General features: G+C 36.5%; 1 protein-coding gene across 1 annotated transcript in view; it reads right to left on the bottom strand.

The window, feature by feature from the left end:
• Positions 1-230: 230 nt before the first annotated feature.
• The window catches only part of CEP170 (centrosomal protein 170), a 140,351-nt gene continuing 123,215 nt past the window's right edge, over positions 231-17,366 (bottom strand). The window contains exons 18-20 of the mRNA XM_049776649.1: positions 8,101-8,194; positions 5,937-5,988; positions 231-2,291 (exon numbers count right to left, since the gene is read on the bottom strand). Coding sequence (XP_049632606.1) covers positions 2,005-2,291; positions 5,937-5,988; positions 8,101-8,194 — 433 coding nt within the window. The 3' untranslated portion in view covers positions 231-2,004. The remainder of the gene's footprint in view (positions 2,292-5,936; positions 5,989-8,100; positions 8,195-17,366) is intronic.

Consider the following 17,366-nt stretch of genomic DNA (forward strand, 5'->3'; position numbering starts at 1 on the left):
CTAATATTTTCCTAAACAACTTTCTACCTTCTACTTCCATGTGGATATATATAATCAGTACCCAAATATTAAATAAAAGAAAGAATAATTATGATTATTTTACTCAACTTTTTCATCATTTACATTGACCTGGTTTTAATCTTTCATTTCCTCCTTTAAAATTTTCCACTCATGCTCTTGAAAATCTTTTTTTCAATGTTCCTTTATTAGATAGAATGGGGGAATTTAGCTTTACATGGAGAATAGTTCATTTAATTTTTTAAACTTAAAAAGAAATGAGATCCGTTATACAGCAAATTTATATTTTGTCTCTACAAAATGCTTTTAATTAGTCAGCCCAACAATATGGGACTTAAAACAATCCTATAAAGTTTTGAGATGAACAGTTAATATGTTTGTGAAAAGTTGTAATTTTAAGTTTTGGGGAGTGATGTAGTCAAAGGGAGAATACAAATTTACTAAAAATATTTAACCAAATTAAGATTTACTATAGTGTTCTGGAAACCTGAAGATAATTACTTTCTTTTAAAACTTAACCAAATGTTTGGGCCAGAGCGATAGATAGTACAGCAGTTAGGACATTTGCCTTGCATGCAACTGACCAGGGTTCGATTCCCCGCATCCCATATGGTTCCCGAGCTTGCCAGGTATGATTCCTGAGCACAGTGTCAGAAGTAACCCTAAGCACTGCCGGGTGTGGCCCCAAAACAAAACAAAAAATAAAACCCATAGAACCTCCCACAAAACCCCCCAAACGAATAAAACACAACTAAAACAAAACTTATACAAATGTGAACTTACTCAGAAAGAGGAAAAACCAATTAATAGAAGATATTTTCACAAGTTTCTTGTTTTAGTAGCATAGACCCAAAGTCATTGTCGATATCATCTTGCAGGGTCCTTATATATGTACAAGACAGTGAGAGTATTTACTACTATAGGGAAATACACAGAACGAATTCATTGTTTGGAAGTGAAACTATCAACTAATATTATGATTACAGATTCTCAAAGTCTTATAGTGAAGAAAATTTTAACTTCATGATCGTTTTAGGGGAAATTTGCTTTTCTACTATCACATATAACCTTAGAAACAAAGGACCATTATACATGGTCTTAGTTTTAAAAGTTAGACTTCAATGAAACTACCTGCCTAGTTTAACCTTTCTAGTTATCACCTTCCCTAAAATGAGATAAAATCTTACTTCCATTTAAAAAAATTAAAAAGTGCCAAATTGGACTTCTTGAAAGTGGAATAAAATAGATACTAGGGGTAAAACAAAATACAGTATTATTAATCTGCTATGTAACAAAAAAAAAAAAAGGTTAGTCCTTTTTATATATGTCTACCTACCACTCCCAGAAAATCCTAGTGCAAATATCTCTGTAAATCTCAATTCATGTAGCAATAAAACTTACACAAATTTCATATATGCTGGAAAATTTCAGAATCCAAGAATAACTGCTTTGATGGGTTCATTTTACTGTGGGGAGTAATACGCTATTGTATCCAATGATAATGAATACCAATATAAATCCTATTATAAAGAAGCAAGTAGAAGTTTAACAAATCTTTACAGATGAAGAAAAAGTTCATTTCAGGGAGCAGCTTGGCACTGGAGACATTGGGGTCAGAAGTGTTGAATATTTAGGTTGCTTGTAGGTCACAGCATGGCTTAAAGAAAACAAAACAAAGATCCATTGAGGATCTTTGGATTATACAAAGATATATAATTCAATTTGTAAATCTTAAAACCATAAAAGGTGAATGGCCACAACTTGCTTTTTCCTATATGTGCGTCAAGTGGTTTGTCTAAAATGGTTTAAAAGAATTATTAATACTACATACACTATAGGTTAAAAAAAATAAAATTAACAAGACAGAGATACCAAAATTGCAGTTGACCAAGCTGTCTTGTGTTAATGTATAAGTCAACAATATGTTGCTTCCAATATTCCTAGTTTTTCCAGAGGCAATTATTTTTTTTAAAAATTAAGAGAAAGTCATTCATGTAGTGTCATCTCTTCTTCCCCATCAGGGTTGAACCTATTGAAATGTATACTGAAATCAGCCTCAGCTTCAGCATTCTCAATTTCAGCTGAGACTGAGGCAGCAGGAGGATGAAGAACCCTAGCTTCTGGTCGGCAAATTGTTGGTGTCTGACCCGGGCTGCTGTGGTTATTCACAGGAGTGGGTTTCTGGTTCGGTGGAGATGGCAAGATAGCATTGGAAAATCCCATGTTGTTCAGAGCCTCCAAAGTTCCATCAGGGTCAATCATAGCGTTGATTGCTGAAAGAACAAAAAAGGAACAAAAGAAAATCTGGATATAACTCTAACGACAGTTATATTCTTTGGGGGCAAAAGGTGAAAGCTGAGGAGGTTGGGTCTCCCTTCTGATGAGTCTTGGCAGCTAAGCTTCCAGTTCAATGAGAGGGCCTGGGATACTGGAGTTTCCCTGGGCTTGGGAGTCTCCAAAGTAAGCACAAGGAGATGTTCAGGGAATCATTTAATACTGGAAAGGTACTGGAAATAAAAGAGGGTAGGGTACATGCTTTGTATGCTTTACTGAACCTCTGTACTTCTGTTTCCATCAGTTAAATTTTAATAGTGCTTATGGCAGGGATAATTTAACTCTTTATACTTTTAGATGAGCTTAAATTGGCCAATCTATTCTATAATGCATTTAAAAATACCACAAATAATTCAATGCTGGTTTTAAACTAATTTGAGGGGCCCTCAAAGCTAAGGGGCCCCAGAAGACACTCCTGGTTACACTCCCTTAAGTGGGTCAGACCTCAATGATGATGAGGGTCACCAGTGCTATCATAGCCTGGCAGTGGTGAAGAATTGAACTCAGGACTTCAGGTATGCATTTTAACACTTAGATTCTCTTCCTAAGCCTCTAATGCTGATTTTATTTACTTGAGGGTCTTTGGGGGCAAAACTTAGCTTGGTGCTTGAAGTTCTTCCTAGAGGTGTTGGGATCTGTAGTGCACAAAGTCTATACTCTAGCTCTTTATGTTATTTCCTTGGGCCCGGGATCATTTTTTATTTCATATTATACAAACCTTAATGATTATTTTAATCTCTTAAGTGCTTCCTTAGGACATTCAGAGTCTGTTATCTCAGGATGTGGAATTCAGAATATATATTTGAAATTTGCTTTTAGTATTTTTTTTTTTTTGGCGGTTCAGAGAGCCTTTATTTCACTGAGTGATACAAATACAGTGGAAGGGCCTGCCCCTGGACCCGTACAACTCAAGGCACTTTCCACCAGTCCACGCCCTTCTATTCAGCTTCTTTCTGGAAGCCAGATACAAATATTTTCTGCTTGGCTTATGGTTTGAATCTTGGCTTAACTAACAGCATTCAAGAATTTTGTTGTACTGTAAATAAAACATCATTATGGCTATTGATTAAAATCATCATTCATTATAAATACCAACAGGTTAAATAATACTTTAATATCCTCTCCCTTTTGGGCTGACTTTATTTCTGGGTCACACCTGGTGGTGGTCAGGGGTTTCTCCTGGCTCTGTGCTCAGAAATCACTCCTGACGTGCCCAGGGGATGATATGGGATGAAGAGGACCCAGCCTAAGTGGCTGCTACAAGGCAAACGTCCTTACCTGCTGTGCTATCACTCTGGCCCCATGGGCTGGAGGACTTTGGACGTTTTTCATGAATAAAATCCTTTGTATCTCTTTTGTTGCCCCTTTTCACTAATTGGATCCTATCCTTTCTGTAACCCCCTTTTCCTCCTTATCTTGGGGTTCAAATAACTTGTTCAGCCAATCTCTCCCTATGTGGGTTGGGCAAAGTATTAGCCTTCTCTTCTTGCTTTGATTCTCTCGCTATCTCTAGATACCTTTGAACAAATTTCAAAGGTTCTCAAGAATTTTCTAAGCCTCACACACTCATCTACTTTCTTGACCTTTACTGAAATTAACACAGGAGACCTCCTCACACTTTTCACTTTTCTTTTTTTTTTGGCTTTTGGTTTTTAGGCCATACCCAGTGAAGCTCAGGGGTTACTCCTAGCTATGCGCTCAGAAATCGCTCCTTGCTTGGGGGACCATATGGGTCACTCAGGGATTGAACCAGGGTTTGTCCTAGGTCAGCGTGCGCAAGGCAAATGCCCTACCGTTTACGCCATTGCTCTGGCCCCACTTTTCACATTTCTATTTCTCCCCTCTTCTCAGTAAATAAGATCTGTCCCGACTGTGTTAAATTTACATTTCCTTTTAATGGGTTTCTTTTTTCTCTATAGGATTAGCAAGATATTCCATACTACCTACTTAGATTTCACTCATTAAATAAAAAGTATGTAAAATTACAACAGACACTACTTAATAAATGCTGGTGGGCTAGTACTCTCTTCTCTCCTTTCACAAAAGGACAGAGATACAGAAAGTGGATATTATTAGTATTTTGAGTGGATAGTATTGTTTTTTTGATAGTATTGTTTTAATAATCATATTTTCTACTCAGACAACTGGGGATTAGCTACTAGATGGGATCCAGAGTAACTTGAAAATTGGGGTGATACAAGAATATTAGAAAACTTTGATATCAAGGAAAGCTGATGAGTGGATATAGATGGGGATGTGATCTTTATGCAGTATGTTTCACTTATCCATAAGAACCTTCTTATTGGGTATTTATTCATATCACATAGCAGAACTAGCAGGCCAAATAGATCTTGATACTCCCAAGGGAGAGGACAGTGAAAGATTTGGTATTTCAATTCAAAAATTCTTGAGCAAATAGGGGAAAATATTAGGTAGTGATATGCAACTTTGAATTGGGTGGAGTGGGAAGTGAGGAGAATGAAGGACTATGAATATGATTCACTTCCTTTTAAAAGTTTATTTCCATTATAATAGTCAACAGCTAAGTTAGTCACTTTTACTCATGAAGGTACACACTTTAACTTAAGAGTGCTGAGACTGAATTCAAGTTAAACAGTACTTAGCCTGGGGTTAGGGAATAGGCTCAGTGGTAGAACCCTAGTTTTGAATGCATGAGGCTTTGAGTTTGATGTCTGCAATGTAAAATGAAAAAGAATTCAACCTATCACAAATCAAGCAGTAATACTGAGTAAAATGAGCAAACTGCTTTTAGTATATGCTTCTTGTTCAAGTAGGAATGACTAGGTCAACATACACATATGGCTTAATGAACAATTAAGATCTGACACAGACCAAAGCATAGTCCCTGTCAAGCTTAGGAAGCAGAATTTCTTTTCCTTCTCTCCTTTTCTGCTCCCTGTGACCATTATTTATTCACTTTTATAGTAAACTCAAATAAGTATCATTTATATAAATATACGAGTTTTTACAGTCATATCACAAATTCAAGCTTCACATTATCAAATTAAATGCTAATTGTCAACATGTTCTCCAACATAGCATTATAGTGTCTTATGTATTTTTCATTTTACTTTGTGCATATGTACATATATTTAATATATATATTTTATATTTTATTTAAACATTCTGATTACATACATGATTGTGTTTGGGTTTCAGTCATGTAAAGAACACAGTGCAACATTCCCATCACCAATGTACCAAATTAGCAACATAAAAGATAAAATGTCTACAAAATTGTCAATTACTCAATAATATCCAGCCAATGTACCTTTTTTATTTTATTTTATTTTTTTGGTTTTTGGATCACACCCGGCAGCACTCACGGGTTACTTCTGGCTCTATGCTCAGAAATCGCTCCTGGCAGGCTTGGGGGACCATATGGGATGCTGGGATTCAAACCACCATCCTTCTGCATGCTATCTCTCCGGCCACCAGCCAATGTACCTTTTAAATTGTATTTTCTTATACTAAGTTTTAAGTTTTTCTTTTTTTGAATAATTTAGATATGTACAGTTCTATTTTTACTCATTTATACAAATGTTAGTTCAGTATAAATTTACCTTGCAATTGTTTTTCAACTCTCTTTAGCTCTTGTAAAATAGAAGAGATCTCCTGTACAGAAAGCAGTGATAAAAAGAGGTTAGAAGCTTTTTTATTGTTTTGAGGCATTATCCATATGAAGCATCATGTGTTGCGAGAGTTTCCGTATGTAGGTCTCACAAATGCAAAGTATGCTCTTAAACCCCCTTCAGCAATTCCCTTAGCCCCTAGAAGAGTTTTCATTTTGTACACAATCTCATACTCAACTTAAATAGGATATCTAACATTACTTACATAATAACAACTGTTGGAGCTCCTGTAAAGCCTGTTCCTGAATCACCTGTCAGACAGAACTCTGTAAAGCTAATATTCCTGTAAAACTGTGGGGATTCTCCTTGAGGCCAAAGCTTTGGAGAAACCACCCTAGAGACAGGGAATGACAGCACAAGCAGGGCACCATGCACCATCTCCCCATGATTAGTGGTTACTCTCAGGCTTGACTCTGAGATCTCCCTCCTCCCTCATTGAGAGTCTTGTTAAGGGGGGTTATCTATCAACCTATAGGCCACTTTGCCCATTGTTTTGCTCTCCAAATATTTCTAAGCCTCATAGTTTATCTTCTCCCTGGTGCCTCACTTCTCCTGACTATCCTTCTGCTATGTCCCTGGACCTATAACCCAGCATATATCCCTGTTCCTCTTGCCCTCTATAAGCATTATTAGAATGGAATAAAATGTCTCTGGTCAGCAGATACCCGTTCTTTCCTGGTCATCATCTGGGGGAAGAGGGGGAATGTTCTCAATCCCAAACACACCAGGAGGATGGAAGTAGACCCTCATTGGCTTAAAATATTTTAATCTACACTGGCTGAATGGGTCAACACACAAGACATAAAATAATACATTAGTAAACTGAAAGTTTGAGATTTTGCTTATTTTATTTTTATTTCAATTTTTGTTTTTGGCCCATGTGCCCAGTGGTGTTCAGGGTTTACTTCTGTCTCTGTGCTCAGGGGCCATTCCTGTCATTGCTGGGGGACCATATGGAATGCTGGGGGATTGAGTCCAGGTCAGTCACATACAGGCAAATGCCCTTGCCTGCTGTGCTTTGGCCCCTTTGTTTTTAGAGCCGCTCCTGGCAGTGCTTCGGGCTTGCTCCTTTGCTGAAGAATCACTCCTGGTTGGCCAGATGAGGTGCCAATAATTGAATAAAATTTAATACACTAAATGTTTTAACAATTACTTTGTTCAAGGAGATAGTAACAGATGATGAAATGCTCATATGGTGTAAGCAAAGATTTTGAACAGTTGCATTGCTCAACCTTGTAACTTCTTTGTGAAAATACTTTATATAAATACTGTTAAGATATCCTTTGGGAAAATATAAACTACAGTAGCAGTTGTAGGATCATTTCATGAACAATGAAAATTTGTAAAATTTTTTATACAATCTAAGTGAAAATTGACTTATGTAAATTTAATTTCTTAGATCATTATTTTAAAGGTTACAATACATAATTATTATAAGAATAAGAACACATAAAGAAAAGTTCATATAATAAACTTTTTATAATAAAAATGAAGAACATAAACATTCATTCCTCTTCAAGTGTCTGAAGCAATATTTTGAGGAAAATATAAACTACAGTAGCAGTTGTAGGATCATTTCATGAACAATGAAAATCTGTAAAATTTGGATACAATCTAAGTGAAATTGATTTATGTAAATTTATATTTGTTAGACCATTATTTTAAAGTTGGTTACACTACATAATTATTATAAGAATAAGAACATATAAAGAAAAGTTGATATAATAAACTTTATAATAAAATAAAGAACATAAAATAAAAGTTCATTCCTCTTCAAGTGCCTGAAGCAATTAATATTGAGACTGAGGAATAAAATTTCTCATATATAGCTTGAGAATAGCCAAATAATTACCTAAAATAACCCTGTTTTAATATTAAAGAAAGATTACCTGGGCTAAAAAAAATAGTACAGTAGGTAAGTAAGCACTTACCTAAGACATGGCTGACCCTTATTCCACCCCCAGCATTCCATATGATTTCCCAAGTGATTCCAGGTGTGATCCCTGAATTCAGAGCCAGGAGTAAGCCCTAGCTACAGTCAGGTGTGGTTCAAAGCAAAATAAAGAGATTTTTTTAAAAAGAAAAATTACCATACCATACTCGAAGTTTTCACAATAGGGACTTCACTTTCAGTTCTTAACTTGTTTTCTATTTCATCCCAATTGCGATCTTTGTCTTTAAATAATATTCTATAAATAAAAACAGAATATTTTTTCATTACAAATTTAAAAACCCTGCTATATTTTACATTATATTAATCATCATACTTTAAAAAATAGCTCAAAGTTGAAATCAACCTAGATGTTCAACTACAGATGAGTGGTCATGAAGATGTGATACATATATGCAATGGAATACTACATAGCCATAAGGAATGAAGCCAACATGCAATTCTCTGCCAATGGATGAAACTGGAAGATATTATGTTAAATGAAGTGAACCAGAGGAAGATAAATATTGGATATCAGTTGTATATGGTATTTTGAATAACTGTATTAAGGAATGCAATGGTTTAAATGGGGGTTGTCAAGAACTCTATTGGCTCCAGAGTATAATGAGAAGGAAAGAAAATGAGTGGAAAAGGAGAAAGATAGACCTGAAATAATGGGGAATATTATTAATGGGACACAGGTGCATTGGTGGTGTTAAGAAAGGACAGAACTAAAAATCCAAATCACAGAGTCAATAACAATGAGACCCAAACTAGCAACCAAACCTAAAAAATGGGCTTGTTAGGATGGCAGACTGGGGTGGGGGTTGGTGGTTTAGGTATGGTGAGGGACGTTGGTGGTGGGATTGATGCTGAAACATTGCATGTCTAAAACCCAAACTATGAATAACTTTGCTAATCATAATGCTTTAAATAAAAAAATTAAAAATGCAAGTACTATCACATATGCAATATACACACATATGGCAAATGCAATAGCTATTACGTACATGTTCATCATATATATTTATATTTCTTCTCTCTAGGTTCATTTCTCCAAGTTAAATATAAATTAGCTCCTATATACTCTTCTATATATTAAGCTTTTCACATGATGACCCATGTCTTTGCTTTTCTTCCTTTTTTGGCCACACCTGGTTATGCTTAGGACTTACTCCCATTTCTGCATTCAGGGGTACTACTAGCGTGGGGATTGGCTATGATGAGGGGGTCAAATTAGAACAGTTGTGTGCAAGGCAAACACTCCTCCCATAATACTATTGCTATGACTCCCTACTTTTTTTTCAAAAGATATTACAGTGAAGTAGACAGGCCCAACATATATGAGGTATACATGACAACTCAAAAAGCAACTGCATATTTTCTTTTTTTTTTTTTTTTTTTTTTTTTTTTGGTTTTTGGGCCACACCCTGTGACGCTCAGGGGTTACTCCTGGCTATGCGCTCAGAAGTTGCTCCTGGCTTCTTGGGGGACCATATGGGATGCCGGGGGATCGAACCGCGGTCCGTCCTAGGCTAGCGCAGGCAAGGCAGGCACCTTACCTCCAGCGCCACCGCCCGGCCCCGCAACTGCATATTTTCAAAAGGAATACCTGTTCATAAAAATGATTACAACAATTATTTAGCACCAAGAGATATTTCAGCACCAAGTGATTTGCATTTAGAAGGTCCAGATTGGTTTATGAGCATCATACATTCCTGCAATCTTTTTGAACGAGATCCCAAACAAACAGGCCAGGAGTAGCTCCTGAGCATTGCTGACTACAGCCCAGAAATACCAAACAAAAATTTACTTTAATGACCATTGTGTTTTGTCATTTCTTTTCTAAGATAATTTTTACCAATTCTTATACATATCTGAGTTTCAGACAAACATTTAAACGTAAGAATTTAGAACAGAGATAACAATCATTAATTAACTAAATGACCAACAGTTCTGAAGGCTCCTGTATTATCACACAAAGATGGCATAAAATTTTCAAAGCAAGCACCCCGCCTGCTACCTGCTCTTCAACACCTCAAACATCAATTTTATACTAATCTTTGCATAGTCCAAAATTAAAGTCCAACACAGTATGTTGTCACTCCTGGAATGAGTAGGGAGCAGAAAATAGTGAGGTGAACCATTTTAATTATTGACTCACTTCACCTACTTTGACAGGATGAAGAATTCAAAAGAATTCAGTTTTGAACTGAAACTTGGGAGTCATAAACTTGTAAAATTTGAAGAAGTTACTATATAAAACAAAAGTCACCAGGAAATAAAAAAAATTTTATCTTCCTGGATTGGGGGAATTAACGCTTTCTTTTTTTTCTTTTTTTTTTTTTTGAGAACTAACATTTTCAAAATGTCTATTCCACCCAAAGGACTATATAGACACAATGTAGTTCCCATTAAAATTTTGATGACATCCTAAAACTAAGAATAGTTTATTCACATGAAATTATAAAAATCCCTAAACAGCCAATTCTGAGTAAAAATAAATGGGACTTTAAGTGTACTACAAAGATGTAATAATTAAGCCAATTTGACACTGGAATAAAGTTGGCCAATGAAAACATATTTCAATTCCTCAGATTTATGCATAATTAATCTGTGACACAGGAGGCAGTAAGAAAAAACAGAAAGTCTCTACAACAAATCATGCTGGAAACTGGATAGCAACCGTATATGAAAAAACTGAAACTGGATCTATACCTTATACTGTAGATTGTACATAAAATTTGAAATACAGTAGATAAAAGACATTGAGATTAGAGCAGAATATGTAAATTTTGTGAATATAGGTAGAATCCCATAAATTTGACTCCATTGATTAAAAAACCAAACAGTTGGAATTAGATAGAAAAAGGAAAGATTTTACATAGCAAAAGAAACTCTACAATAAAAGATATTCTATTGAATGAGAGAATATTTATGTAACTTAGTGTTAATATCAGAAATAATGAACTGTCATAAAATTTAGCAACAAAAACCCAAGAAGTGAGAGGAAATGGAAATACACTTCTCCAAAGTGATACAGTGGACCAAAAGTCATATGAAAAAGTCACTTATTATTAAGAAAACTCGAATCAAACAGTAATAAAATTAGGACTGGAGATATAGTGGTAGGTCATTTGCCTTGGATGCAGTGGGTAGGGCATTTGTCTTAAATAAAGCCAATCCCATGTTAAATCCCTAGAAGCACAAATGTTATCAAGCCTACCAGCTATGATCCCTTAGCATACAGCCAAAAGTGACCCCTGAGCATTATGTGTGTAGCAAACAAATAAAAACAACGAAAAGAGGGCTGAAGGGATAGTACAGAGGTAGGGCATTTGCCTTGCAAGCAGCTGACCCAGGATCTATGTTGATTCGAATCCCGGCCTCCCATATGGTTACCTGAGCCTGCAAGGAGTGATTTCTGAGCACAGAGCGAGGAATAAACCCTGAGTACTGCCGGGGACTTTTGGACCCAGAAGTGACATTGGCAACAACCAGGTGAGAAAAGGAAGCCCAAACAGGGAAGTAAGAATAGCTAAAACAGCGCAGGAGCAACAAGGCTGTAAAAGGCAGACCCAGAGTCTTTTGAACCCAGAGGTTTTTTAATACCAGAAGTGATGTCAGCAGCACCATGAGAGAAAAAGAATCCAAGTCAAAGACAAAGAGCCAGTGGAGCATTTCACTCTATGGCCACGCACTCCTGCTAGTCAAGGAATGCCTGCACGGGACATAGAAAACATGGCATTATAACCACGACTATGGATAAACAAGGCAGAGCCCCACCATGTTTAGAGAACAAAGATGGTAGACCCGAAAAAACCCAACCACCTTTATCCTTTCAGATAAGGACTTATTATTTTTTGCTTTTATAAAATCTTTATTTAAGCACCATAATTACAAGCATGATTGTAGTTGGGTTTCAGTCATAAACAGAAAACCCCCCTTCACATGTGCAACCTTCCCACCACCAATGTCCCTTACTCTCCACACCCACCTCTGCCTATATTGAGACACACATTCTACCTTCTCATTCATTAACATTGTCATGCTAGTTATTTCTATTGTCATGTTGGTGTAGTTATTTCCCTAAAAGAATTCACCACTCTTTGTGGTGAGATTCATATTATAAGCCAGTCTTTCTAGCACTTAACTCTATTGTCTCTGGGCATTATTACAATGACTTTAATAAAAAAGACCCATAGATGAGTAAGACTCTTTTCTGTGTCTAACTTGCTCCCTCTGACTTATTTCACTCAGCATAATAAATTCCATGTACGTTTATGTATAGGAAAAGTTCATGACTTCATCTCTCCTGACAGCTGCATGATATTCCATTGTGTATATATATGTACGACCGTTTCTTTAGCCATTCCTCTGTTGAAGGGCATCTTGGTTGGTTCCAGAGTCTGGCAACTATAAATAGCACACAACAAATATAGGTGTGAAAGGGATTTTTAAATTGTATTTCTGTGTTCCTAGGGTATATCTCTAGGAGTGGTACAGCTGGATCATATGGGAGCTCAATTTCCAGTTTTTGGAGGAATCTCCATATTGTTTTCCATAGAGGCTAGACAGACAGCATTCTAATTCAGCAGTGAATTAGAGTTCCTTTCTCTCCCCAACCCTGCTAGCACTACTTGTTCTTTGTGATGTGCACCAGTCTCTGTGGCGTGAGATGGTATTTTATTGTTGTTTTGATTTGCATCTCCCTGATAATTAGTGATGTGAAAATTTTTTCATGTGTCTTTTGGCCATTTGTATTTCTTCTTTGAGGAAATGTCTGTTCATTTCTTCTCTCCATTTTTTTGATGGAGTGAGATATTTTTCTTGTAAAGTTCTTGTTTATTTTGTATATTAGCCCCTTATCTTATGGTTATTGATTGGGTGAATAGTTTTGTTCATTCTGTGGGTGGCTCTTCTATCCTAGGCACTATTTTTTTATGAGGTGCAGAAGCTTCTCAGCTTAATATAGACCTATCTGTTTATCTCTGCTTCCTCTTGTTTGAAGAATGCTGTTTCCTCCTTGAAGATGCTTTTAGTCACAATGTGATAAACTGTTTTACCTATGAGTCGTTCTATATACCTTATGGTTTCAGGCCTGATATCAAGGTCTTTAATCCATTTGAATTTTACCTTTGTGCATGGTATTTAGCTGGAAAGGGGGGAGGTCTGAGTTTGCTTTCTTACAAGTGGCTAACCAGTTGTGCCAACACCACTTGTTGAAGAGGCTTTCCTTGCTCCATTTTGGATTTCTTTCCCCTTTATCAAAAATTAATTGATTGTATATCTGGACTACATTTTCTGAATATTCAAGTCTATTCCACTGATCTAAGGATCTCTCTTTATTCCAATACCAAGCTGCTTTAATAATTACTGTTTTGTAATACAATTTAAAATTGAGAAAAGTAATGCCTCCCATATTCATTTTCCCAAGGATTGCTTTAGTTATTCGTGGGTATTTATTATTCCAAATAAATTTCATGAGTGTTTGATCCACTGCTTTGAAGAATGTCATGGGTATCTGTAAAGAGATTGCATTAACTCTATACAATGTTTTGTGGAGTATTGCCATTTTAATAAAGTTAATCCTGCCAATCCATGAGCAGGGTATGTATCTCCATTTCCTGTGTCCACTTTTATTTCTTAAAGCAGGCTTTTTCTAGTTTTCTTTGTATAGGTCCGTCACCAATTTAGTTAAGTTGACTCTAAAATATTTGAGTTTGTGTTACACTAATGTGAATAAAACTGATTTTTAATGTCCATATTTTTCTCTATTGTTATTGGTATATAAGATGTCATTTTGCATGTTAATTTGTAGTCTGTCACATTGCTATATGAATCTATTGTTTCTAGAAGCTTTTTGGTAGAGTCTTAGGGTTTTCTAAGTAGAGTATCCTGTCATCTGCAAACAGTGAGAGCTTGACTTCTTCCTTTCCTATCTGGATGCCTTTGATATCTTTTTCTTGCCTAATCACTAAAGCAAGTACTTCCAGTACTATATTGAATAGGAGTGGTGAGAGAGGCAAGCCTTATCTTTTACCAATATTTAGAGGAAAGGCTTTTAGTTTTTCTCCATTGAGGATAATATTTGCGACTGGCTTGTGGTAGATGGCCTTGACTATATTGAGAAAAGTTCCTTTCATTCCCTTCTTAATGAGAGGTTTTTTTTTTTATCAAGAATGGGTATTGGACCTTATCAAATGCTTTCTCTGTGTCTATTGATATGATCATGTGATTTTTTGTTTTTCTTGTTGATGTTGTGTATTATGTTGATTAATTTATGTGTTAAACCATCCTTGCATTCCTGGGATGAAACCTACTTGATTGTGGTAATGACCTCCTTGATGAGGCTTTGGATCCTGTTTGTCAGAATTTTGTTGAGGATCTTTGCATCTGTGTTCATCAGGGATATATTGGTTTCTAATTTTTTTTTTTTTTGGTTTTTGGGCCACACCCGTTTGAGGCTCAGGGGTTACTCCTGGCTATGTGCTCGGAAATCGCCCCTGGCTTGGGGGGACCATATGGGACGCCGGGGGATCGAACTGGGTCCATTCGACACTAGCGCTTGCAAGGCAGACACCTTACCTCTAGCGCCACCTTCCCGGCCCCAGGTCTGTAATTTTTTATTGGCAGCATCTCTGTCTGGTTTTGGTATCAAGGTGATGCTGGCTTCATAAACACTATTTGGAAGTGTTCCCGTTTCTTCAATTTCATGAAAGTGCCTGACAAGGACTGGTAGTAGTTCCTCTTGAAAGATTTGAAAGAATTCATTAGTGAATACATTTGGGCCTGGGCTTTTGTTTTGGGGAAGATATTTGATTACCATTTTAATTTCCTCAATAGTGATGGGGTGTTTAGATATGCTACATCATCCTGATTCAACCGTGGGAGGTTATAGGAATCCAAGAATTTGTCCATTTTTTGCAGGTTTTCATGTTTCATGGCATAGAGTTTCTCAAAGTAGCCTCTGATTACTCTTTGAATCTCTGCAATATCTGTAGTGATCTCCCCCTTTCATTTCTAGTCCGGTTTATCAATTTTCTCTCTCTGTGAGTTTTGCCAGTGGTTTATCAATCTTGTTTAATTTCAAAGAACCAACTTATGCTTTCATTGATCTTTTGATTTTTTTTGGATTTCCACTTTATTGTTTTCTACTCTAAGCAGAAAAGACAGACCATAAGACATACCAAACTATTACCAAAATATGATACTAAATCCCATGACAATCATCTCTCTCAACATCAATGGATTAAATGCACCTGTTAAGAGACAGAGTGACAAAATGAATAAAAAAAGCTGAATCCAACATTTTTCTGCCTACAAGAAACATATGTATAGCCAAAATAAACACAGATGCAAACTCAAAGTTTAAAGCAACAATTATTCAAGCAAACAACTCCCTTACAAAGGCTGGAGTAGCCATGCTAATTTCAGATGACATAGACTTAAAAAAGTTATAAGGGTATGTACAACAGGAAGAAATCATACTCCCAAACATATACACACCCAATGGGGGTCCAGCAAAATCTTTTTAAAATGTACTGAAAAGGTTGAAGGAAATATCAATAACAACACAATAGTAGTGGAAGATTTAAACCCTGCATTGTCACTACTTGATAGGTCAACCAGGTTGAAACCTAGTAAGAATATACTAGCACTGAAAGGAGCAATGGAAGAAATTGGCCTACTAGATAAAAATAGAGCTCTCCACCCCCAGAAAACTGGATACATATTCTTCTCCAAAGCATATAGATCATTCTCCAGGACAGACCACATGTTGGCTCATAAAACATACCTTCATAATAATTGAGAGGAAAGAAATTGTAGAGACTACCTTAACAGACCACAATGCACTGAAATTAGAAGTGAATAACAAGCACACATAGAGAAAAAAATCCAACATCTGGAAATTAAACAGCTCACTACTGAACAACCAATGGTCAGAAATGAAATTGAAGAGGAAATCAAGATTCCTGGAAACAAATGAGAATGAAGATACAAATTACCAGAATCTGTGGAACACAGCAAAAGCTGTACCAAGAGGAAGATTTACCCCCTGCAACAACACCAGGAACTAAGCTCCATTGGGAAATATACTTGTGCCAGTGTTAATATGACAACGAGGACAGCGAGGAAATGACAACTTGACCTAAGACCAGGAGGTCCTATCGCATCACCTAACACTAAGTGGAAATCAGAAGATGTATCGTCCTTTGAACTATTAAAAATAAGAGTGCTAACTACAGAAAACTGACTTTGACAACCGTGACTGGGCAGAACATACCTTGAGACCATTAAAAAAAACCCTATCCTAAGCTATAGCCCAGGTCTCCTACAAAAATCAAGATTTCTTAGTGCAGAGACCCAATTCTGACAACAGAGACTGAGCAGAACCTTTAGAACCACAATTTCCTAGACTTCAGCTTAGGAAATGAGCAAAAACATGGAGCACATGATACAAAAAAAGGAACACATCAACAATGTTGGAACAGTACCTCTAGAACCTTAAAGACTCTATCCTAGGCCTTGTCCTAGGACCTGCGCAAATACCAAGATTGCTTGCTACAGTGGCCTTATTTTCTCATACACAACCTAAAGGAAAGGTTCCTGACACCACCAAAAAAACAAACAAACAAACAAACAAAAAACATACCCTGGGATATGGCAATGAGAAGGTATGGAGCCAGTGGTTGTTCCCACGACAATATGCTTCAAGAGTGGAGAAACCCTGAATCTCTTAGGCCACGGAAATTTCCTTCCTTCCCCAATACTTACTGTGCCTATAAAAAAAAATGGTGGGGTAACACCAAGCCCTGCCACTGCACCACTTTTTCTGGTTTTGTTTTGCTTTATTTTTTTGTTTGTTTTTTTGATATTATCCCACTTCTCTTTTTTCTTCCACTTTTTTCTTTCTTATTCACTTTTGTGGATATTATTCGGAGTTTTTTTTTTCTATTTTAGTAGTTGATACCAAGTTTTTTCTTCTCTTTTCCTTAACCTTTTTATCTCCAATAGAATAGCATAACTTGAATCATTCAGCCTCATAAATTGAGGGGGGGGGGAAGAATGATACCAGGACCAGTCATATGAACAACTAGTGTAAATAAAAATGACCAGACTGGAACATCAAACAGAATAGATACCCAACCTATAACAAGCTGTAAGATGGAGACCAGTTACACTAGGATTCTGGGGGTAAAGGGAGGAATCTGTGGGAGACAAACTGGGAACAGGAGTGGCGGGAGGATAACATTGGTGGTGGGAAAGCCCTTCATTCATTATCACTATGTACTGTAAATAATTCTGTGTAATGAACTTCAGTCACAATAAAAAAAATATTCAAAAGAAAAAAAGAGGAAGATTTATAGCTTTCAAAGCCTCCATCAGGAAGGAATGAAGGGCCTACATAAATAACTTAATGTTACAGC

This window comes from Suncus etruscus, chromosome 7, assembly GCF_024139225.1.
Source record: "Suncus etruscus isolate mSunEtr1 chromosome 7, mSunEtr1.pri.cur, whole genome shotgun sequence".
NCBI lineage: Eukaryota > Metazoa > Chordata > Mammalia > Eulipotyphla > Soricidae > Suncus > Suncus etruscus.